This window comes from Leptonotus elevatus, chromosome 1, assembly GCF_054856555.1.
Source record: "Leptonotus elevatus isolate MCC_2025b chromosome 1, RoL_Lele_1.0, whole genome shotgun sequence".
NCBI classification, from domain to species: Eukaryota; Metazoa; Chordata; class Actinopteri; order Syngnathiformes; family Syngnathidae; genus Leptonotus; species Leptonotus elevatus.
In genome coordinates this window covers 55,753,941-55,778,953 of record NC_141239.1, presented here as the reverse complement: position 1 = coordinate 55,778,953, position 25,013 = coordinate 55,753,941, and the positions used below count along the sequence as shown (strand labels likewise).

Genomic DNA, 25,013 nt, shown 5'->3' with positions numbered 1-25,013 from the left:
CTTCTTCTTCTTCTTCTTCTTCTTCTTCTTCTTCTTCTTCTTCTTCTTCTTCAATCCCACGCGGTTTCTAGGCGCACCGTGATTAGCCTTAGGACACGGACTGCGGTCCTGCCTAAATGTAGCAGCCAATCAAAGTAGCGGGGCGTGACCTGTCCAGAACTCGAGTGGCATTGCGGATACAGTAAGGACTACGGAACGTTGTAGAACTACCTATAAATACATGCTCGTAAGTAACCGAAACATTGTAATCGACATGGCTGCTCGTTGTAGCAACCACATCCGCGTCCGTTTGCACTTTGAATATCCTCCACCCGCGGTCGTGGAATGTCGCATGTGCTGGCTGCTTGTGGATTTAAACGTATGTCGCATGGTATCCGACCTGGAGAGCATCATCAGAGATACATTTGGGTTCAGTCGTCGAAGCATTATCAACCTCTTCATAGAGGATTGCTATCTACTGCACACGGAAAGCATTTATGTTGTACGGGATAATGACATCCTCAGGTGAGTATTTTAATGTCTTTTTTTTCTCTTTGTGTTTACTTTTCTTGCTGTTTGTGGATGCTTAGTAGGGAGCGCAACTCCAATTATGGACTTTCTTCACGGGCTTCCTGTACATTATGAAGTTCACTTTAAGATTCGTCAATTTATTTTCAAGACTTTAGATGGTCTGAAACACCTGTAGCTGGCTAGCTAGTTTTAACCCGGTAAATGATTTACTCGCCACTTACAATGACAACAACTATGTACTGTATCTTTTAGACCATATCAACATTGCTAGTAAATGAAAATGCAGTTTGTCTATTAATAAGCATCCCTGGTGAGTGGTGGTGAGTAAAGGCCTCTGTCTGAAAACCACCGCCCACCACATGGTCTACCCACACAAATCTCTGAAAATATCAAAAAGATCACGCCAACATTTGGAATTTTATGGACATCCTTAAAAAAATACGCTTTATCACTCCAATATAAGTTGTGACTGAGCATGATGTGATAACTTGACATACAACATGCTTGAGCCAAGTAATGACTTGACTCTACTTGCTTAAAATTTGGTAGTGACTTGACTTGTTTTAGACTTGAAGGTTACCACTTGATGCTTACCTTGCAACTTGCACATATGTGACTTACTCCCACCTCTGCAAATGGGAAATATAATAATTTTCTCTGGCCAAGACAGAGAACCAGATTCAGTGGGCCTTAAAGAGCTTTTAACCTCTAATCTTACTGCTAAAAAGTACCAAATAAAATGATAACGCTCTAACTGTAAATGGTATTTCTTCCGGTCAGGTGTAACTTTTTTTTAGAGTGATGTGAATGATCAACATTTTAATTATTTTCAGTATTGTAATGAATGTAATGTTTCAATGTACTGATTTGTGTATGCTGTTTCCATTTTCTAGAGTGAAGGTGGAATGTGTTTCTCAACTGAATGGGCACAGCTCCCATTCAAATAAACCAAGTGAAAACTGCAAAAAGAGACAGAGACCTAACAAGCCCGACAATAGTGACAAAAGTGTATTGTGTGTGGAAGGGATGGAAAAAAAGAGGAAGAAAAAGCATGGCGACATTCTGGAAATTGACACCAATATGACACCTGGTGCGGAGACAAACAATCTTAAAAATAAACTTTCAAAGAAGAAAAAGCAGAAGGTAGATGAAAATGGTCTGACCTCCAGCTTCATACCAGCATTTTCTCCCCCTCAAACTCACAAAGACCACTCAAACTCCAAGATGAAGATATCGCACCAGTCGAAATCGCAGATCACCCCTTCTTCAGATAATGATAGGAACAGTTGTGTGCAGGATGGAGTCCCCAACACAATAGGAACCAAAACAGACTCTTCTTTTTCATCCGAAGTGCTTCCTTCCTCCAAAGTACCTTCAAGCACCCATCCTGCCAAGAGTTGTTGCCCATCCTCTTCATCAGATACAGACTCCTCGGATGAGGACAACACTGTGGATCAAAAGGCTAAAAATAATGATATCACCAATATAAATTTCGGATTGAATCACAATTCACATTCTAAACTATCAAATTCTGCACGGAAAAAACTTTCAAGTGTTTCAATATCCCCATGTGACCAAATCACACCATCTGCGGAGTCTTGTGACGTAAACAGTGTTGGAGAGAAAGCAGATCCAGTTACCCTGCAGCCCTTGCAACAACAAAGTCTCAGTGTGAGTAACTGCCTTCGCCAACCCATTGTGGGATGTAATATTTCCATGTATTTCTTAGATCAGTGGAGAAGGTTATACATTTGCCCATGTGTTAAGAATGTATGTTTGTTAGCATCTGTACTAAAAAACAGCATGTATTTCTCAAAACATTTTGGAGGTATGGCTAATGAAGAAGTAATTAATTGCATTTTGTTTTATAACTTTGGAGAACTTTGGTAGGGGTTCTCCAACCGTTTTGAGGCCAAGGACCCCTTGCAAGGGACATTCTATCAAGGACCCCCTTACCACTTTTTTTGTTTTTTTGTTACAGTAATGTCCTTAAGAATGATCTATATGTAAAGCTTTTCCACCTCAACAGTTTGATAATAATCATTACATTTCAGGAGCACTTTGTCAAAAGCAACCAACAATACAAACAATCTACAATGTTTTTCAATTAACACTAATTGAGTGGGGATGCACAATAACCTTTTTCCTCCCACCGATTTTGATATCGATCACGATAACTTTTTTTTGGTAAACTACAAATATATCTGTTGTTGCAGCTCAAAAGAAGAAAGGGTAATTGAAGGAGGGTTTGTCCGATGATGCCCATTTTATGAATTGTGTCCAAAATGAAATGACCAATTTGGGACTTTTATTTTGAAATAAATTTCAAGATAAGAGTTTGTATCATCTACAGCAAAGAACCCATGGGAGCAGCTATCGTCTCACAACTATGTAAAAAAAAAAGTTACTCCTTAAGGAACTGGTATGTAGTGATCTAGCGCTCTATGCAACCACCTAGTTCGCCTATACCAAGAGCCGCCCTGTCCCTAAGACAAACGTGTCACCAGTGTTGTCACAGATTACTTAAAAAAGTAATGTGATTACTGATTACTCCTAAAAAAAGTAATCTAGTTACTTTACTGATTACTTTATTGTCAAAGTTCAGTTACTTTTGACCAATTTCTGCCCTTTGCTGCCTCAACATAAGTGACAACCAGTTACTTAAATAATGCTTATGAAAGTGCTTAAACATGAACATGTTTCTGTTTCTTTGGTTTTACAATACAGAAATTGGTGTATAACACGTTACACCAGCAGGCTGATTACAAACTGTAACTAAAAAAATTTCCGCGGAAATTTTGAATGGGCCTGCTGACTCTTCAATGAGCTGAACAGTTTAAAATTTCAACCGTTGAAATCGGTCAAGAAATGTGGAAGTTAACCATAATCAACTAAAAGTAGTACTGCCCCTTTAAGAAACATGCACATTCACGCACACACATTTGATTTTAACCAACATTTAAATGAGCTGAACAGTTTAAAATTGAAACCATTGAAATCGCTCAAGAAATGTGGAAGTTAACCATAATCAACATCAACTAAAAGTATCTTACTGTCCCTTTAAGAAACATGCACATTCACACACACACATTTGATTTTAACCAACATTTAAATGAGCTGAACAGTTTAAAATTTAAACCATTGAAATCGCTCAAGAAATGTGGAAGTTAACCATCATCAACAGTATCTTACTGCCTCTTTACGAAACATGCACATTCACACACACACATTTGATTTTAAGTAACATTTCAATGAGCTGAACAGTTTAAAATTCAAACCATTGAAATCGGTCAAGAAATGTGGAAGTTAACCATCATCAACATCAACTAAAAGTATCTTACTGCCCCTTTATGAAACATGCACAATCACGCACACATTTGATTTTAACTTGTTGCGAGACGTCACGCACCCACATTCCATTGATTTTGTATAGGATTACGCTCACCTCAAACAAAAGCCTCTCACGACTTAACGGTTGAAGATGCAGATTCCAGAAATGGCTCGTTAGAACGGCAAGGGTTTGGGGAACGCGAGCATGTTCTCAGTTTTTTAATCGGATGAAAAATGACCAAATGAGAGCAGGTTGAAAACTTATGATTGATCGAAAATGAAGAGGGAAAAACGGCGAAATTAACATGGAGGAGATAGTCGCCAAAGTCCGACTTCTCCTCGCTTAAAGTGAAAATAAAGGTACTAAATGACACCTTAGCCAAATAAAACTTAGTTTTTCAGAAAGCAGAGGCTTGTGGCTACAAAATGTGTGAATTTGATGTCTAGTGAGCAAAGATTGTAGCCATGGTGACGAGTTGAAGTAAAACTTTTGGAAATCGATTTTTTGGTTCCCGTCACTCAAGCCTTAATTAGTCACCCTCTAAAAAGGCTACTTTCACCCCTTCGCTCACTGTCTTTGAACCCGCACAGGGGGGAGAGCTTTCATTCCTTAATTTGTTTTTTGACACTGAGCTAAAGATGGGAAAAATTCCAACAAAATGAGCTAAAATTCATATCGGTCGGTTAACGTGTGCGCGCGCAGCGTGTCTTGGAAAAAGGTGCTTGATTTGTGATTTTGTCTTTCCTTTTCCCATTCATTTCCTATGGGACCTTCTTTCCCTGAATTTTGGGAGTTTTTTGGGAATAGCGTCGCCATGGTAACTGGGAATTCCTAGAAAAATAATGCCGCACCGAGTCAGATCGAGCCGCATCGTTTGATACTTCATTTGTCCCGGTGCGATGTACGGTACGGGCTGCATTCTTGCGGAAAAAACGGTGGAAGATTAAAAAATAACTAGAAAAATTCCCGCGGAAATTTTGAATGGGCCTGCTAACTCTTTTCAATGAGCTGAACAGTTTAAAATTTCAACCATTGAAATCGGTCAAGAAATGTGCAAGTTAACCAAAATCAACAGTATGTTACTGCCCCTTTAAGAAACATGCACATTCACGCACACACATTTGATTTTAACTAACATTTCAATGAGCTGAACAGTTTAAAATTTCAACCATTGAAATCGCTCAAGAAATGTGCAAGTTAACCATAATCAAGATCAAATAAAGTATCTTACTGTCCCTTTAAGAAATATGCACATTCACGCACACACATTTGATTTTAACCAACATTTCAATGAGCTGAACAGTTTAAAATTCAAACCATTGAAATCGCTCAAGAAATGTAAAAGTTAACCATAATCAACAATATGTTACTGCCCCTTTAAGAAACATGCACATTCACGCACACACATTTGATTTTAAGTAACATTTCAATGAGCTGAACAGTTTAAAATTCAAACCATTGAAATCGGTCAAGAAATGTGGAATCTACCATAATTAACAGTATCTCACTGCCCCTTTACAAAACATGCACATTCACGCACACACATTTGATTTTAAGTTGTGAGGAGACGTCACGCACCAACACTCCATTGATTTGTATAGGATTACGCTCACCTCAAACAAAAGCCTCTCGCGACTTAACGGTTGAAGATGCAGATTCCAGAAATGGCTCGTTAGAACGGCAAGGGTTTGGGGAACGCGAGCATGTTCTCAGTTTTTTAATCGGATGAAAAATGACCAAATGAGAGCAGGTTGAAAACTTATGATTGATCGAAAATGAAGAGGGAAAAAACGGCGAAATTAACATGGAGGAGATAGGCGTCAAAGTCCGACTTCTCCTCGCTTAAAGTGAAAATAAAGGTACTAAATGACACCGTAGCCAAATAAAACTTAGTTCTTCAGAAAGCAGAGGCTTGTGGCTACAAAATGTGCGAATTTGATGTCTAGTGAGCAAAGATTGTGGCCATGGTGACGAGTTGAAGTGAAACTTTTGGAAATAGATTTTTTGGTTCCCGTCACTGAAGCCTTAATTAGTCACACTCTAAATAGGCGACTTTTCCCCTTTGCTCACTGTCTTTGAACCCTCACAGGGGGGAGAGCTTTCATTCCTTAAAATTTTTTTTGACACTGAGCTAAAGATGACAAAAATTCCAACAAAATGAGCTAATTTTCATATCGGTCGGTTAATGTATGCGCGCGCAGCGTGTCTTTGAAAAAGGTGCTTGATTGGAGTTGATCTCTTTCGGATTCCCATTCATTCCTATGGGACTTTATTTGGGAGTTTTTTGGGAATAGCGTCGCCATGGTAACTGGGAATTCTTAGAAAAATAATGCCGCACCGAGTCAGATCGAGCCGCATCGTTTGATACCTCATTCGTGCCGGTGCGATCTACGGTACGGGCCGTATTTTTGCGGAAAAATCGTGGAATAAAATATAAAAAAAATAACTAGAAAAATTCCCGCGGAAATTTTGAATGGGCCTGCTAACTCTTTTCAATGAGCTGAACAGTTTAAACTTTCAACCATTGAAATCGCTCAAGAAATGTGGAAGTTATAATCAACTAAAAGTATTACTGGCCCTTTAAGAAACATGCACATTCACGCACATACATTTGATTTTAACTAACATTTCAATGAGCTGAACAGTTTAAAATTTCAACCATTGAAATCGCTCAAGAAATGTAAAAGTTAACCATAATCAAGATCAAATAAAGTATCTTACTGTCCCTTTAAGAAATATGCACATTCACGCACACACATTAGATTTTAACTAACATTTCAATGAGCTGAACAGTTTAAAATTTAAACCGTTGAAATCGCTCAAGAAATGTGCAAGTTAACCATAATCAAGATCAAATAAAGTATCTTACTGCCCCTTTAAGAAACATGCACATTCACGCACACACATTTGATTTTAAGTAACATTTCAATGAGCTGAACAGTTTAAAATTCAAACCATTGAAATCGGTCAAGAAATGTGGAATCTACCATAATTAACAGTATCTCACTGCCCCTTTACAAAACATGCACATTCACGCACACACATTTGATTTTAAGTTGTGAGGAGACGTCACGCACCAACATTCCATTGATTTGTATAGGATTACGCTCACCTCAAACAAAAGCCTCTCGCGACTTAACGGTTGAAGATGCAGATTCCAGAAATGGCTTGTTAGAACGGCAAGGGTTTGGGGAACGCGAGCATGTTCTCAGTTTTTTAATCGGATGAAAAATGACCAAATGAGAGCAGGTTGAAAACTTATGATTGATCGAAAATGAAGAGGGAAAAAGGGCGAAAATTACATTGAAAAGAGATCAAAAATGTGCGACTTCTCCTCGCTTAAAGTGAAAATAAAGGTACTAAATGAAACCTTAGCCAAATAAAACTTAGTTCTTCAGAAAGCAGAGGCTTGTGGCTACAAAATGTGCGAATTTGATGTCTAGTGAGCAAAGATTGTGGCCATGGTGACGAGTTGAAGTGAAACTTTTGGAAATATATTTTTTGGTTCCCACCACTCAGACCTTAATTAGTCACGCTCTAACTGATGCAAGAAAGGCGACTTTTACCCCTTTGCTCACTGTCTTTGAACCCGCACAGGGGGGAGAGCTTTCATTCCTTAAATTTTTTTTTGACACTGAGCTAAAGATGACAAAAATTCCAACAAAATGAGCTATTTTTCATATCGGTCGGTTAATGTATGCGCGCGCAGCGTGTCTTTGAAAAAGGTGCTTGATTGGAGTTGATCTCTTTCGGATTCCCATTCATTCCTATGGGACTTTATTTGGGAGTTTTTTGGGAATAGCGTCGCCATGGTAACTGGGAATTCTTAGAAAAATAATGCCGCACCGAGTCAGATCGAGCCGCATCGTTTGATACCTCTTTTGTCCCGGTGCGATCTACGGTACGGGCCGCATTTTAGCAGAAAAAACGCGGAAGATTAAAGAATAATAAGAAGAAAAAAAATAAACCCCTTTTCTAGGATAGTAATATGTGCCTGCTTGCTCCGCAAGCAGCAGCTTCGCTGCTGCTTGCTCCGCTTAGCAGGCCCATAACTAGAAAAATTCCCGCGGAAATTTTGAATGGGCCTGCTAACTCTTTTCAATGAGCTGAACAGTTTAAACTTTCAACCATTGAAATCGCTCAAGAAATGTGCAAGTTAACCAAAATAAACAGTATGTTACTGCCCCTTTAAGAAACATGCACATTCACGCACACACATTTGATTTTAAGTAACATTTCAATGAGCTGAACAGTTTAAACTTTCAACCATTGAAATCGCTCAAGAAATGTGCAAGTTAACCAAAATCAACAGTATGTTACTGTCCCTTTAAGAAACATGCACATTCACGCACACACATTTGATTTTAAGTAACATTTCAATGAGCTGAACAGTTTAAAATTCAAACCATTGAAATCGGTCAAGAAATGTGGAATCTACCATAATTAACAGTATCTCACTGCCCCTTTACAAAACATGCACATTCACGCACACACATTTGATTTTAAGTTGTGAGGAGACGTCACGCACCAACACTCCATTGATTTGTATAGGATTACGCTCACCTCAAACAAAAGCCTCTCGCGACTTAACGGTTGAAGATGCAGATTCCAGAAATGGCTTGTTAGAACGGCAAGGGTTTGGGGAACGCGAGCATGTTCTCAGTTTTTTAATCGGATGAAAAATGACCAAATGAGAGCAGGTTGAAAACTTATGATTGATCGAAAATGAAGAGGGAAAAACGGCGAAAATTACATTGAAAAGAGATCAAAAATGTGCGACTTCTCCTCGCTTAAAGTGAAAATAAAGGTACTAAATGACACCTTAGCCAAATAAAACTTAGTTCTTCAGAAAGCAGAGGCTTGTGGCTACAAAATGTGCGAATTTGATGTCTAGTGAGCAAAGATTGTGGCCATGGTGACGAGTTGAAGTGAAACTTTTGGAAATAGATTTTTTGGTTCCCGTCACTGAAGCCTTAATTGGGTATCAGAGTGGCGATTACACTCACTGTCTTTGAACCCGCACAGGGGGAAGAGCTTTCATTCCTTAATTTTTTTTTTGACACTGAGCTAAAGATGACAAAAATTCCAACAAAATGAGCTAAAATTCATATCGGTCGGTTAACGTATGCGCGCGCAGCGTGTCTTGGAAAAAGGTGCTTGATTTGATGTGATCATTTTCGGATTCCCATTCATTCCTATGGGACTTTTTGGGGGACATTTTGGGGAATTGTGTCGCCATGGTAACTGGGAATTCTGAGGAAAATAATAGCGCAGCGAGTCAAATCGAGCCGCATCGTTTGATACCTTATTTGTCGCGGTGCGATCTACGGTACGGCACCTATTCTTGCGGAAAAGTCGCTGGAAGATAATATAAAAATAATAATAATATTAAACACTTTTCCTGGGTGGATAGTAATATGTGCCTGCTTGCTCCGCTTAGCAGGCCCATAACTAGAAAAATTCCCGCGGAAATTTTGAATGGGCCTGCTAACTCTTTTCAATGAGCTGAACAGTTTAAACTTTCAACCATTGAAATCGCTCAAGAAATGTGCAAGTTAACCATAATCAAGATCAAATAAAGTATCTTACTGTCCCTTTAAGAAATATGCACATTCACGCACACACATTTGATTTTAACCAACATTTCAATGAGCTGAACAGTTTAAAATTTAAACCATTGAAATCGGTCAAGAAATGTGCAAGTTAACCAAAATCAACAGTATGTTACTGCCCCTTTAAGAAACATGCACATTCACGCACACACATTTGATTTTAAGTAACATTTCAATGAGCTGAACAGTTTAAAATTTCAACCATTGAAATCGCTCAAGAAATGTGCAAGTTAACCATAATCAAGATCAAATAAAGTATCTTACTGCCCCTTTAAGAAACATGCACATTCACGCACACACATTTGATTTTAAGTAACATTTCAATGAGCTGAACAGTTTAAAATTCAAACCATTGAAATCGGTCAAGAAATGTGGAATCTACCATAATTAACAGTATCTCACTGGCCCTTTACAAAACATGCACATTCACGCACACACATTTGATTTTAAGTTGTGAGGAGACGTCACGCACCAACACTCCATTGATTTGTATAGGATTACGCTCACCTCAAACAAAAGCCTCTCGCGACTTAACGGTTGAAGATGCAGATTCCAGAAATGGCTCGTTAGAACGGCAAGGGTTTGGGGAACGCGAGCATGTTCTCAGTTTTTTAATCGGATGAAAAATGACCAAATGAGAGCAGGTTGAAAACTTATGATTGATCGAAAATGAAGAGGCAAAAACGGCGAAAATTACATTGAAAAGAGATCAAAAATGTGCGACTTCTCCTCGCTTAAAGTGAAAATAAAGGTACTAAATGACACCGTAGCCAAATAAAACTTAGTTCTTCAGAAAGCAGAGGCTTGTGGCTACAAAATGTGCGAATTTGATGTCTAGTGAGCAAAGATTGTGGCCATGGTGACGAGTTGAAGTGAAACTTTTGGAAATATATTTTTTGGTTCCCGTCACTGAAGCCTTAATTAGTCACACTCTAAATAGGCGACTTTTCCCCTTTGCTCACTGTCTTTGAACCCTCACAGGGGGGAGAGCTTTCATTCCTTAAAATTTTTTTTGACACTGAGCTAAAGATGACAAAAATTCCAACAAAATGAGCTAATTTTCATATCGGTCGGTTAATGTATGCGCGCGCAGCGTGTCTTTGAAAAAGGTGCTTGATTGGAGTTGATCTCTTTCGGATTCCCATTCATTCCTATGGGACTTTATTTGGGAGTTTTTTGGGAATAGCGTCGCCATGGTAACTGGGAATTCTTATAAAAATAATAGCGCAGCGAGTCAGATCGAGCCGCATCGTTTGATACCTCTTTTGTCCCGGTGCGATCTACGGTTCGGGCCCTATTTTTGCGGAAAAGTCGCTGGAAGATGATATAAAAATAAGAAGAATAATATTAAACCCTTTTTTCTAGGATAGTAATATGTGCCTGCTTGCTCCGCAAGCAGCAGCTTCGCTGCTGCTTGCTCCGCTTAGCAGGCCCATAACTAGAAAAATTCCCGCGGAAATTTTGAATGGGCCTGCTAACTCTTGCAACTCTTTTCAATGAGCAGTTTAAAATTTCAACCGTTGAAATCGCTCAAGAAATGTGGAAGTTATAATCAACTAAAAGTATTACTGCCCCTTTAAGAAACATGCACATTCACGCACATACATTTGATTTTAACTAACATTTCAATGAGCTGAACAGTTTAAAATTTCAACCATTGAAATCGCTCAAGAAATGTGCAAGTTAACCATAATCAAGATCAAATAAAGTATCTTACTGCCCCTTTAAGAAACATGCACATTCACGCACACACATTTGATTTTAAGTAACATTTCAATGAGCTGAACAGTTTAAAATTCAAACCATTGAAATCGGTCAAGAAATGTGGAATCTACCATAATTAACAGTATCTCACTGCCCCTTTACAAAACATGCACATTCACGCACACACATTTGATTTTAAGTTGTGAGGAGACGTCACGCACCAACACTCCATTGATTTGTATAGGATTACGCTCACCTCAAACAAAAGCCTCTCGCGACTTAACGGTTGAAGATGCAGATTCCAGAAATGGCTCGTTAGAACGGCAAGGGTTTGGGGAACGCGAGCATGTTCTCAGTTTTTTAATCGGATGAAAAATGACCAAATGAGAGCAGGTTGAAAACTTATGATTGATCGAAAATGAAGAGGGAAAAAACGGCGAAATTTACATGGAGGAGATAGGCGCCAAAGTCCGACTTCTCCTCGCTTAAAGTGAAAATAAAGGTACTAAATGACACCTTAGCCAAATAAAACTTAGTTTTTCAGAAAGCAGAGGCTTGTGGCTACAAAATGTGCGAATTTGATGTCTAGTGAGCAAAGATTGTGGCCATGGTGACGAGTTGAAGTGAAACTTTTGGAAATAGATTTTTTGGTTCCCGTCACTGAAAGCTTAATTGGGTATCAGAGTGGCGATTACACTCACTGTCTTTGAACCCGCACAGGGGGAAGAGCTTTCATTCCTTAATTTTTTTTTTGACACTGAGCTAAAGATGGGAAAAATTCCAACAAAATGAGCTAAAATTCATATCAATCGGTTAACGTATGCGCGCGCAGCATCTCTTTGAAAAAGGTGCTTGATGTGTGATTTTGTCTTTCCTTTTCCCATTCATTCCTATGGGACTTTTATTTGGGAGTTTTTTGGGAATAGCGTCGCCATGGTAACTGGGAATTCTTAGAAAAATAATGCCGCACCGAGTCAGATCGAGCCGCATCGTTTGATACCTCATTCGTGCCGGTGCGATCTACGGTACGGGCCGCATTCTTGCGGAAAAATCGTGGAAGATGATATAATAACTAGAAAAATTCCCGCGGAAATTTTGAATGGGCCTGCTAACTCTTTTCAATGAGCTGAACAGTTTAAACTTTCAACCATTGAAATCGTTCAAGAAATGTGCAAGTTAACCATAATCAAGATCAAATAAAGTATCTTACTGCCCCTTTAAGAAACATGCACATTCACGCACACACATTTGATTTTAAGTAACATTTCAATGAGCTGAACAGTTTAAAATTCAAACCATTGAAATCGGTCAAGAAATGTGGAATCTACCATAATTAACAGTATCTCACTGCCCCTTTACAAAACATGCACATTCACGCACACACATTTGATTTTAAGTTGTGAGGAGACGTCACGCACCAACACTCCATTGATTTGTATAGGATTACGCTCACCTCAAACAAAAGCCTCTCGCGACTTAACGGTTGAAGATGCAGATTCCAGAAATGGCTCGTTAGAACGGCAAGGGTTTGGGGAACGCGAGCATGTTCTCAGTTTTTTAATCGGATGAAAAATGACCAAATGAGAGCAGGTTGAAAACTTATGATTGATCGAAAATGAAGAGGGAAAAAACGGCGAAATTAACATGGAGGAGATAGGCGCCAAAGTCCGACTTCTCCTCGCTTAAAGTGAAAATAAAGGTACTAAATGACACCTTAGCCAAATAAAACTTAGTTTTTCAGAAAGCAGAGGCTTGTGGCTACAAAATGTGCGAATTTGAGGTCTAGTGAGCAAAGATTGTGGCCATAGTGACGAGTTGAAGTGAAACTTTTGGAAATAAGATTTTTTGGTTCCCGTCACTGAAGCCTTAATTGCATATCAGAGTGGCGATTACACTCACTGTCTTTGAACCCGCACAGGGGGAAGAGCTTTCATTCCTTAATTTTTTTTTTGACACTGAGCTAAAGATGACAAAAATTCCAACAAAATGAGCTAATTTTCATATCGGTCGGTCAACGTATGCGCGCGCAGCGTGTCTTTGAAAAAGGTGCTTGATTGGAGTTGATCTCTTTCGGATTCCCATTCATTCCTATGGGACTTTTTTTGGGAGTTTTTTGGGAATAGCGTCGCCATGGTAACTGGGAATTCTTATAAAACTAATAGCGCAGCGAGTCAGATCGAGCCGCATCGTTTGATACCTCTTTTGTCCCGGTGCGATCTACGGTTCGGGCCCTATTTTTGCGGAAAAGTCGCTGGAAGATAATATAAAAATAACTAGAAAAATTCCCGCGGAAATTTTGAATGGGCCTGCTAACTCTTGCAACTCTTTTCAATGAGCTGAACAGTTTAAAATTTAAACCGTTGAAATCGCTCAAGAAATGTGGAAGTTATAATCAACTAAAAGTATTACTGCCCCTTTAAGAAACATGCACATTCACGCACACACATTTGATTTTAACTAACATTTCAATGAGCTGAACAGTTTAAAATTTCAACCATTGAAATCGCTCAAGAAATGTAAAAGTTAACCATAATCAAGATCAAATAAAGTATCTTACTGTCCCTTTAAGAAATATGCACATTCACGCACACACATTTGATTTTAACCAACATTTCAATGAGCTGAACAGTTTAAAATTTAAACCATGGAAATCGCTCAAGAAATGTAAAAGTTAACCATAATCAAGATCAAATAAAGTATCTTACTGTCCCTTTAAGAAATATGCACATTCACGCACACACATTTGATTTTAACCAACATTTCAATGAGCTAAACAGTTTAAACTTTCAACCATTGAAATCGCTCAAGAAATGTAAAAGTTAACCATAATCAACAGTATGTTACTGCCCCTTTAAGAAACATGCACATTCACGCACACACATTTGATTTTAAGTAACATTTCAATGAGCTGAACAGTTTAAAATTCAAACCATTGAAATCGGTCAAGAAATGTGGAATCTACCATAATTAACAGTATCTCACTGCCCCTTTACAAAACATGCACATTCACGCACACACATTTGATTTTAAGTTGTGAGGAGACGTCACGCACCAACACTCCATTGATTTGTATAGGATTACGCTCACCTCAAACAAAAGCCTCTCGCGACTTAACGGTTGAAGATGCAGATTCCAGAAATGGCTCGTTAGAACGGCAAGGGTTTGGGGAACGCGAGCATGTTCTCAGTTTTTTAATCGGATGAAAAATGACCAAATGAGAGCAGGTTGAAAACTTATGATTGATCGAAAATGAAGAGGGAAAAAACGGCGAAATTAACATGGAGGAGATAGGCGTCAAAGTCCGACTTCTCCTCGCTTAAAGTGAAAATAAAGGTACTAAATGACACCGTAGCCAAATAAAACTTAGTTTTTCAGAAAGCAGAGGCTTGTGGCTATAAAATGTGCGAATTTGATGTCTAGTGAGCAAAGATTGTGGCCATGGTGACGAGTTGAAGTGAAACTTTTGGAAATAGATTTTTTGGTTCCCGTCACTGAAAGCTTAATTGCATATCAGAGTGGCGATTACACTCACTGTCTTTGAACCCGCACAGGGGGAAGAGCTTTCATTCCTTAATTTTTTTTTTGACACTGAGCTAAAGATGACAAAAATTCCAACAAAATGAGCTAAAATTCATATCAATCGGTTAACGTATGCGCGCGCAGCGTCTCTTTGAAAAAGGTGCTTGATGTGTGATTTTGTCTTTCCTTTTCCCATTCATTCCTATGGGACTTTTATTTGGGAGTTTTTTGGGAATAGCATCGCCATGGTAACTGGGAATTCTTATAAAAATAATGCCGCAGCGAGTCAGATCGAGCCGCATCGTTTGATACCTCATTTGTCCCGGTGCGATGTACGGTACGGGCCGCATTCTTGCGGAAAAACCCGTGGAAGATAATATAATAAGTTGAAAAATAATAAACCCCTTTTCTAGGATAGTAATATGTGCCTGCTTGCTCCGCAAGCAGCAGCTTCGCTGCTGCTTGCTCCGCTTAGCAGGCCCATAATAACTAGAAAAATTCCCGCGGAAATTTTGAATGGGCCTGCTAACTCTTTTCAATGAGCTGAACAGTTTAAACTTTCAACCATTGAAATCGCTCAAGAAATGTGCAAGTTAACCAAAATAAACAGTATGTTACTGCCCCTTTAAGAAACATGCACATTCACGCACACACATTTGATTTTAAGTAACATTTCAATGAGCTGAACAGTTTAAACTTTCAACCATTGAAATCGCTCAAGAAATGTGCAAGTTAACCAAAATCAACAGTATGTTACTGTCCCTTTAAGAAACATGCACATTCACGCACACACATTTGATTTTAAGTAACATTTCAATGAGCTGAACAGTTTAAAATTCAAACCATTGAAATCGGTCAAGAAATGTGGAATCTACCATAATTAACAGTATCTCACTGCCCCTTTACAAAACATGCACATTCACGCACACACATTTGATTTTAAGTTGTGAGGAGACGTCACGCACCAACACTCCATTGATTTGTATAGGATTACGCTCACCTCAAACAAAAGCCTCTCGCGACTTAACGGTTGAAGATGCAGATTCCAGAAATGGCTTGTTAGAACGGCAAGGGTTTGGGGAACGCGAGCATGTTCTCAGTTTTTTAATCGGATGAAAAATGACCAAATGAGAGCAGGTTGAAAACTTATGATTGATCGAAAATGAAGAGGGAAAAACGGCGAAAATTACATTGAAAAGAGATCAAAAATGTGCGACTTCTCCTCGCTTAAAGTGAAAATAAAGGTACTAAATGACACCTTAGCCAAATAAAACTTAGTTCTTCAGAAAGCAGAGGCTTGTGGCTACAAAATGTGCGAATTTGATGTCTAGTGAGCAAAGATTGTGGCCATGGTGACGAGTTGAAGTGAAACTTTTGGAAATAGATTTTTTGGTTCCCGTCACTGAAGCCTTAATTGGGTATCAGAGTGGCGATTACACTCACTGTCTTTGAACCCGCACAGGGGGAAGAGCTTTCATTCCTTAATTTTTTTTTTGACACTGAGCTAAAGATGACAAAAATTCCAACAAAATGAGCTAAAATTCATATCGGTCGGTTAACGTATGCGCGCGCAGCGTGTCTTGGAAAAAGGTGCTTGATTTGATGTGATCATTTTCGGATTCCCATTCATTCCTATGGGACTTTTTGGGGGACATTTTGGGGAATTGTGTCGCCATGGTAACTGGGAATTCTGAGGAAAATAATAGCGCAGCGAGTCAAATCGAGCCGCATCGTTTGATACCTTATTTGTCGCGGTGCGATCTACGGTACGGCACCTATTCTTGCGGAAAAGTCGCTGGAAGATAATATAAAAATAATTCGCTGCTGCTTGCTCCGCTTAGCAGGCCCATAATAATAATATTAAACACTTTTCCTGGGTGGATAGTAATATGTGCCTGCTTGCTCCGCAAGCAGCAGCTTCGCTGCTGCTTGCTCCGCTTAGCAGGCCCATAATAAACGCAACAATAAACCCTTTTTTCTAGGATAGTAATATGTGCCTGCTTGCTCCGCAAGCAGCAGCTTCGCTGCTGCTTGCTCCGCTTAGCAGGCCCATAACTAGAAAAATTCCCGCGGAAATTTTGAATGGGCCTGCTAACTCTTTTCAATGAGCCGAACAGTTTAAACTTTCAACCATTGAAATCGGTCAAGAAATGTGGAAGTTAACCATAATCAAGATCAAATAAAGTATCTTACTGTCCCTTTAAGAAATATGCACATTCACGCACACACATTTGATTTTAACCAACATTTCAATGAGCTGAACAGTTTAAACTTTCAACCATTGAAATCGCTCAAGAAATGTGCAAGTTAACCATAATGTACAGTATGTTACTGCCCCTTTAAGAAACATGCACATTCACGCACACACATTTGATTTTAAGTAACATTTCAATGAGCTGAACAGTTTAAAATTCAAACCATTGAAATCGGTCAAGAAATGTGGAATCTACCATAATTAACAGTATCTCACTGCCCCTTTACAAAACATGCACATTCACGCACACACATTTGATTTTAAGTTGTGAGGAGACGTCACGCACCAACACTCCATTGATTTGTATAGGATTACGCTCACCTCAAACAAAAGCCTCTCGCGACTTAACGGTTGAAGATGCAGATTCCAGAAATGGCTCGTTAGAACGGCAAGGGTTTGGGGAACGCGAGCATGTTCTCAGTTTTTTAATCGGATGAAAAATGACCAAATGAGAGCAGGTTGAAAACTTATGATTGATCGAAAATGAAGAGGGAAAAAACGGCGAAATTTACATGGAGGAGATAGGCGCCAAAGTCCGACTTCTCCTCGCTTAAAGTGAAAATAAAGGTACTAAATGACACCTTAGCCAAATAAAACTTAGTTTTTCAGAAAGCAGAGGCTTGTGGCTACAAAATGTGCGAATTTGATGTCTAGTGAGCAAAGATTGTGGCCATGGTGACGAGTTGAAGTGAAACTTTTGGAAATAGATTTTTTGGTTCCCGTCACTGAAAGCTTAATTGGGTATCAGAGTGGCGATTACACTCACTGTCTTTGAACCCGCACAGGGGGAAGAGCTTTCATTCCTTAATTTTTTTTTTGACACTGAGCTAAAGATGGGAAAAATTCCAACAAAATGAGCTAAAATTCATATCAATCGGTTAACGTATGCGCGCGCAGCATCTCTTTGAAAAAGGTGCTTGATGTGTGATTTTGTCTTTCCTTTTCCCATTCATTCCTATGGGACTTTTATTTGGGAGTTTTTTGGGAATAGCGTCGCCATGGTAACTGGGAATTCTTAGAAAAATAATGCCGCACCGAGTCAGATCGAGCCGCATCGTTTGATACCTCATTCGTGCCGGTGCGATCTACGGTACGGGCCGCATTCTTGCGGAAAAATCGTGGAAGATGATATAATAATAAACGCAACAATAAACCCTTTTTTCTAGGATAGTAATATGTGCCTGCTTGCTCCGCAAGCAGCAGCTTCGCTGCTGTTTGCTCCGCTTAGCAGGCCCATAACTAGAAAAATTCCCGCGGAAATTTTGAATGGGCCTGCTAACTCTTGCAACTCTTTTCAATGAGCAGTTTAAAATTTCAACCATTGAAATCGCTCAAGAAATGTAAAAGTTAACCATAATCAACAGTATGTTACTGCCCCTTTAAGAAACATGCACATTCACGCAGACACATTTGATTTTAACCAACATTTCAATGAGCTGAAAAGTTTAAAATTTAAACCATTGAAATCGCTCAAGAAATGTAAAAGTTAACCATAATCAAGATCAAATAAAGTATCTTACTGTCCCTTTAAGAAATATGCACATTCACGCACACACATTTGATTTTAACCAACATTTCAATGAGCTGAACAGTTTAAAATTTAAACCATTGAAATCGCTTAAGAAATGTAAAAGTTAACCATAATCAACAGTATGTTACTGCCCCTTTAAGAAACATGCACATTCACGCACACACATTTGATTTTAAGTAACATTTCAATGAGCTGAACAGTTTAAAATTCAAACCATTGAAATCGGTCAAGAAATGTGGAATCTACCATAATTAACAGTATCTCACTGCCCCTTTACAAAACATGCACATTCACGCACACACATTTGATTTTAAGTTGTGAGGAGACGTCACGCACCAACACTCCATTGATTTGTATAGGATTACGCTCACCTCAAACAAAAGCCTCTCGCGACTTAACGGTTGAAGATGCAGATTCCAGAAATGGCTCGTTAGAACGGCAAGGGTTTGGGGAACGCGAGCATGTTCTCAGTTTTTTAATCGGATGAAAAATGACCAAATGAGAGCAGGTTGAAAACTTATGATTGATCGAAAATGAAGAGGCAAAAACGGCGAAAATTACATTGAAAAGAGATCAAAAATGTGCGACTTCTCCTCGCTTAAAGTGAAAATAAAGGTACTAAATGACACCTTAGCCAAATAAAACTTAGTTCTTCAGAAAGCAGAGGCTTGTGGCTACAAAATGTGCGAATTTGATGTCTAGTGAGCAAAGATTGTGGCCATGGTGACGAGTTGAAGTGAAACTTTTGGAAATATATTTTTTGGTTCCCACCACTCAGACCTTAATTAGTCACGCTCTAACTGATGCAAGAAAGGCGACTTTCACCCCTTTGCTCACTGTCTTTGAACCCTCACAGGGGGGAGAGCTTTCATTCCTTAAAATTTTTTTTGACACTGAGCTAAAGATGACAAAAATTCCAACAAAATGAGCTAATTTTCATATTGGTCGGTTAATGTATGCGCGCGCAGCGTGTCTTTGAAAAAGGTGCTTGATTGGAGTTGATCTCTTTCGGATTCCCATTCATTCCTATGGGACTTTATTTGGGAGTTTTTTGGGAATAGCGTCGCCATGGTAACTGGGAATTCTTAGAAAAATAATGCCGCACCGAGTCAGATCGAGCCGCATCGTTTGATACCTCATTCGTGCCGGTGCGATCTACGGTACGGGCCGCATTTTAGCAGAAAATTCGTGGAAGGATGATATAATAATAACACCAATAAACCCTTTTTTCTAGGATAGTAATATGTGCCTGCTTGCTCCGCAAGCAGCAGCTTCGCTGCTGCTTGCTCCGCTTAGCAGGCCCATAATAATACTAGAAAAATTCCCGCGGAAATTTTGAATGGGCCTGCTAACTCTTTTCAATGAGCTGAACAGTTTAAAATTTCAACCATTGAAATCGGTCAAGAAATGTGGAAGTTAACCATAATCAAGATCAAATAAAGTATCTTACTGTCCCTTTAAGAAATATGCACATTCACGCACACACATTTGATTTTAACCAACATTTCAATGAGCTGAACAGTTTAAACTTTCAACCATTGAAATCGCTCAAGAAATGTGCAAGTTAACCATAATGTACAGTATGTTACTGCCCCTTTAAGAAACATGCACATTCACGCACACACATTTGATTTTAAGTAACATTTCAATGAGCTGAACAGTTTAAAATTTCAACCATTGAAATCGCTCAAGAAATGTGCAAGTTAACCATAATCAAGATCAAATAAAGTATCTTACTGTCCCTTTAAGAAATATGCACATTCACGCACACACATTTGATTTTAACCAACATTTCAATGAGCTGAACAGTTTAAAATTCAAACCATTGAAATCGCTCAAGAAATGTAAAAGTTAACCATAATCAACAATATGTTACTGCCCCTTTAAGAAACATGCACATTCACGCACACACATTTGATTTTAAGTAACATTTCAATGAGCTGAACAGTTTAAAATTCAAACCATTGAAATCGGTCAAGAAATGTGGAATCTACCATAATTAACAGTATCTCACTGCCCCTTTACAAAACATGCACATTCACGCACACACATTTGATTTGAAGTTGTGAGGAGACGTCACGCACCAACACTCCATTGATTTGTATAGGATTACGCTCACCTCAAACAAAAGCCTCTCGCGACTTAACGGTTGAAGATGCAGATTCCAGAAATGGCTCGTTAGAACGGCAAGGGTTTGGGGAACGCGAGCATGTTCTCAGTTTTTTAATCGGATGAAAAATGACCAAATGAGAGCAGGTTGAAAACTTATGATTGATCGAAAATGAAGAGGGAAAAAACGGCGAAATTAACATGGAGGAGATAGGCGTCAAAGTCCGACTTCTCCTCGCTTAAAGTGAAAATAAAGGTACTAAATGACACCGTAGCCAAATAAAACTTAGTTCTTCAGAAAGCAGAGGCTTGTGGCTACAAAATGTGCGAATTTGAGGTCTAGTGAGCAAAGATTGTGGCCATGGTGACGAGTTGAAGTGAAACTTTTGGAAATAGATTTTTTGGTTCCCGTCACTGAAAGCTTAATTGGGTATCAGAGTGGCGATTACACTCACTGTCTTTGAACCCGCACAGGGGGAAGAGCTTTCATTCCTTAAATTTTTTTTTGACACTGAGCTAAAGATGGGAAAAATTCCAACAAAATGAGCTAAAATTCATATCAATCGGTTAACGTATGCGCGCGCAGCGTCTCTTTGAAAAAGGTGCTTGATGTGTGATTTTGTCTTTCCTTTTCCCATTCATTCCTATGGGACTTTTATTTGGGAGTTTTTTGGGAATAGCGTCGCCATGGTAACTGGGAATTCTTATAAAAATAATGCCGCACCGAGTCAGATCGAGCCGCATCGTTTGATACCTCATTCGTGCCGGTGCGATCTACGGTACGGGCCGCATTCTTGCGGAAAAATCGTGGAAGATGATATAATAATAAACGCAACAATAAACCCTTTTTTCTAGGATAGTAATATGTGCCTGCTTGCTCCGCAAGCAGCAGCTTCGCTGCTGCTTGCTCCGCTTAGCAGGCCCATAACTAGAAAAATTCCCGCGGAAATTTTGAATGGGCCTGCTAACTCTTGCAACTCTTTTCAATGAGCTGAACAGTTTAAAATTTAAACCGTTGAAATCGCTCAAGAAATGTGGAAGTTATAATCTACTAAAAGTATTACTGCCCCTTTAAGAAACATGCACATTCACGCACACACATTTGATTTTAACTAACATTTCAATGAGCTGAACAGTTTAAAATTTCAACCATTGAAATCGCTCAAGAAATGTGCAAGTTAACCATAATCAAGATCAAATAAAGTATCTTACTGTCCCTTTAAGAAATATGCACATTCACGCACACACATTTGATTTTAAGTAACATTTCAATGAGCTGAACAGTTTAAAATTCAAACCATTGAAATCGGTCAAGAAATGTGGAATCTACCATAATTAACAGTATCTCACTGCCCCTTTACAAAACATGCACATTCACGCACACACATTTGATTTGAAGTTGTGAGGAGACGTCACGCACCAACACTCCATTGATTTGTATAGGATTACGCTCACCTCAAACAAAAGCCTCTCGCGACTTAACGGTTGAAGATGCAGATTCCAGAAATGGCTCGTTAGAACGGCAAGGGTTTGGGGAACGCGAGCATGTTCTCAGTTTTTTAATCGGATGAAAAATGACCAAATGAGAGCAGGTTGAAAACTTATGATTGATCGAAAATGAAGAGGCAAAAACGGCGAAAATTACATTGAAAAGAGATCAAAAATGTGCGACTTCTCCTCGCTTAAAGTGAAAATAAAGGTACTAAATGACACCTTAGCCAAATAAAACTTAGTTCTTCAGAAAGCAGAGGCTTGTGGCTACAAAATGTGCGAATTTGATGTCTAGTGAGCAAAGATTGTGGCCATGGTGACGAGTTGAAGTGAAACTTTTGGAAATATATTTTTTGGTTCCCGTCACTGAAGCCTTAATTGGGTATCAGAGTGGCGATTACACTCACTGTCTTTGAACCCGCACAGGGGGAAGAGCTTTCATTCCTTAATTTTTTTTTTGACACTGAGTTAAAGATGACAAAAATTCCAACAAAATGAGCTAATTTTCATATCAATCGGTTAACGTATGCGCGCGCAGCGTCTCTTTGAAAAAGGTGCTTGATGTGTGATTTTGTCTTTCCTTTTCCCATTCATTCCTATGGGACTTTTATTTGGGAGTTTTTTGGGAATAGCGTCGCCATGGTAACTGGGAATTCTTATAAAAATAATAGCGCACCGAGTCAGATCGAGCCGCATCGTTTGATACCTCATTTGTCCCGGTGCGATCTACGGTACGGGCCGCATTTTAGCAGAAAAAACGCGGAAGATTAAAAAATAAGAATAAAAAAAATAAACCCTTTTTCTAGGATAGTAATATGTGCCTGCTTGCTCCGCAAGCAGCAGCTTCGCTGCTGCTTGCTCCGCTTAGCAGGCCCATAACTAGAAAAATTCCCGCGGAAATTTTGAATGGGCCTGCTAACTCTTGCAACTCTTTTCAATGAGCTGAACAGTTTAAAATTTCAACCGTTGAAATCGCTCAAGAAATGTGCAAGTTAACCATAATCTACTAAAAGTATTACTGCCCCTTTAAGAAACATGCACATTCACGCGCATACATTTGATTTTAACTAACATTTCAATGAGCTGAACAGTTTAAAAATTCAACCATTGAAATCGCTCAAGAAATGTGCAAGTTAACCATAATCAAGATCAAATAAAGTATCTTACTGTCCCTTTAAGAAATATGCACATTCACGCACACACATTTGATTTTAACCAACATTTCAATGAGCTGAACAGTTTAAAATTTAAACCATTGAAATCGCTCAAGAAATGTGCAAGTTAACCATAATCAAGATCAAATAAAGTATCTTACTGCCCCTTTAAGAAACATGCACATTCACGCACACACATTTGATTTTAAGTAACATTTCAATGAGCTGAACAGTTTAAAATTCAAACCATTGAAATCGGTCAAGAAATGTGGAATCTACCATAATTAACAGTATCTCACTGCCCCTTTACAAAACATGCACATTCACGCACACACATTTGATTTTAAGTTGTGAGGAGACGTCACGCACCAACACTCCATTGATTTGTATAGGATTACGCTCACCTCAAACAAAAGCCTCTCGCGACTTAACGGTTGAAGATGCAGATTCCAGACATGGCTCGTTAGAACGGCAAGGGTTTGGGGAACGCGAGCATGTTCTCAGTTTTTTAATCGGATGAAAAATGACCAAATGAGAGCAGGTTGAAAACTTATGATTGATCGAAAATGAAGAGGCAAAAACGGCGAAAATTACATTGAAAAGAGATCAAAAATGTGCGACTTCTCCTCGCTTAAAGTGAAAATAAAGGTACTAAATGACACCGTAGCCAAATAAAACTTAGTTCTTCAGAAAGCAGAGGCTTGTGGCTACAAAATGTGCGAATTTGATGTCTAGTGAGCAAAGATTGTGGCCATGGTGACGAGTTGAAGTGAAACTTTTGGAAATATATTTTTTGGTTCCCACCACTCAGACCTTAATTAGTCACGCTCTAACTGATGCAAGAAAGGCGACTTTTACCCCTTTGCTCACTGTCTTTGAACCCGCACAGGGGGGAGAGCTTTCATTCCTTAAATTTTTTTTTGACACTGAGCTAAAGATGACAAAAATTCCAACAAAATGAGCTATTTTTCATATCGGTCGGTTAATGTATGCGCGCGCAGCGTGTCTTTGAAAAAGGTGCTTGATTGGAGTTGATCTCTTTCGGATTCCCATTCATTCCTATGGGACTTTATTTGGGAGTTTTTTGGGAATAGCGTCGCCATGGTAACTGGGAATTCTTAGAAAAATAATGCCGCACCGAGTCAGATCGAGCCGCATCGTTTGATACCTCTTTTGTCCCGGTGCGATCTACGGTACGGGCCGCATTTTAGCAGAAAAAACGCGGAAGATTAAAGAATAATAAGAAGAAAAAAAATAAACCCCTTTTCTAGGATAGTAATATGTGCCTGCTTGCTCCGCAAGCAGCAGCTTCGCTGCTGCTTGCTCCGCTTAGCAGGCCCATAACTAGAAAAATTCCCGCGGAAATTTTGAATGGGCCTGCTAACTCTTTTCAATGAGCTGAACAGTTTAAAATTTCAACCATTGAAATCGGTCAAGAAATGTGCAAGTTAACCATAATCTACTAAAAGTGTTACTGCCCCTTTAAGAAACATGCACATTCACGCAGACACATTTGATTTTAAGTAACATTTCAATGAGCTGAACAGTTTAAAATTCAAACCATTGAAATCGGTCAAGAAATGTGGAATCTACCATAATTAACAGTATCTCACTGCCCCTTTACAAAACATGCACATTCACGCACACACATTTGATTTGAAGTTGTGAGGAGACGTCACGCACCAACACTCCATTGATTTGTATAGGATTACGCTCACCTCAAACAAAAGCCTCTCGCGACTTAACGGTTGAAGATGCAGATTCCAGAAATGGCTTGTTAGAACGGCAAGGGTTTGGG

The 25,013-nt window shown here is 39.1% G+C and overlaps 1 protein-coding gene across 1 annotated transcript in view; it reads left to right on the top strand.

The window, feature by feature from the left end:
- The first annotated feature begins 76 nt into the window (after window positions 1-76).
- coil (coilin p80) overlaps window positions 77-25,013 on the top strand; it is an 89,324-nt gene continuing 64,387 nt past the window's right edge. The window contains exons 1-2 of the mRNA XM_086070749.1: window positions 77-504; window positions 1,404-2,181. Coding sequence (XP_085926875.1) covers window positions 221-504; window positions 1,404-2,181 — 1,062 coding nt within the window. The 5' untranslated portion in view covers window positions 77-220. The remainder of the gene's footprint in view (window positions 505-1,403; window positions 2,182-25,013) is intronic.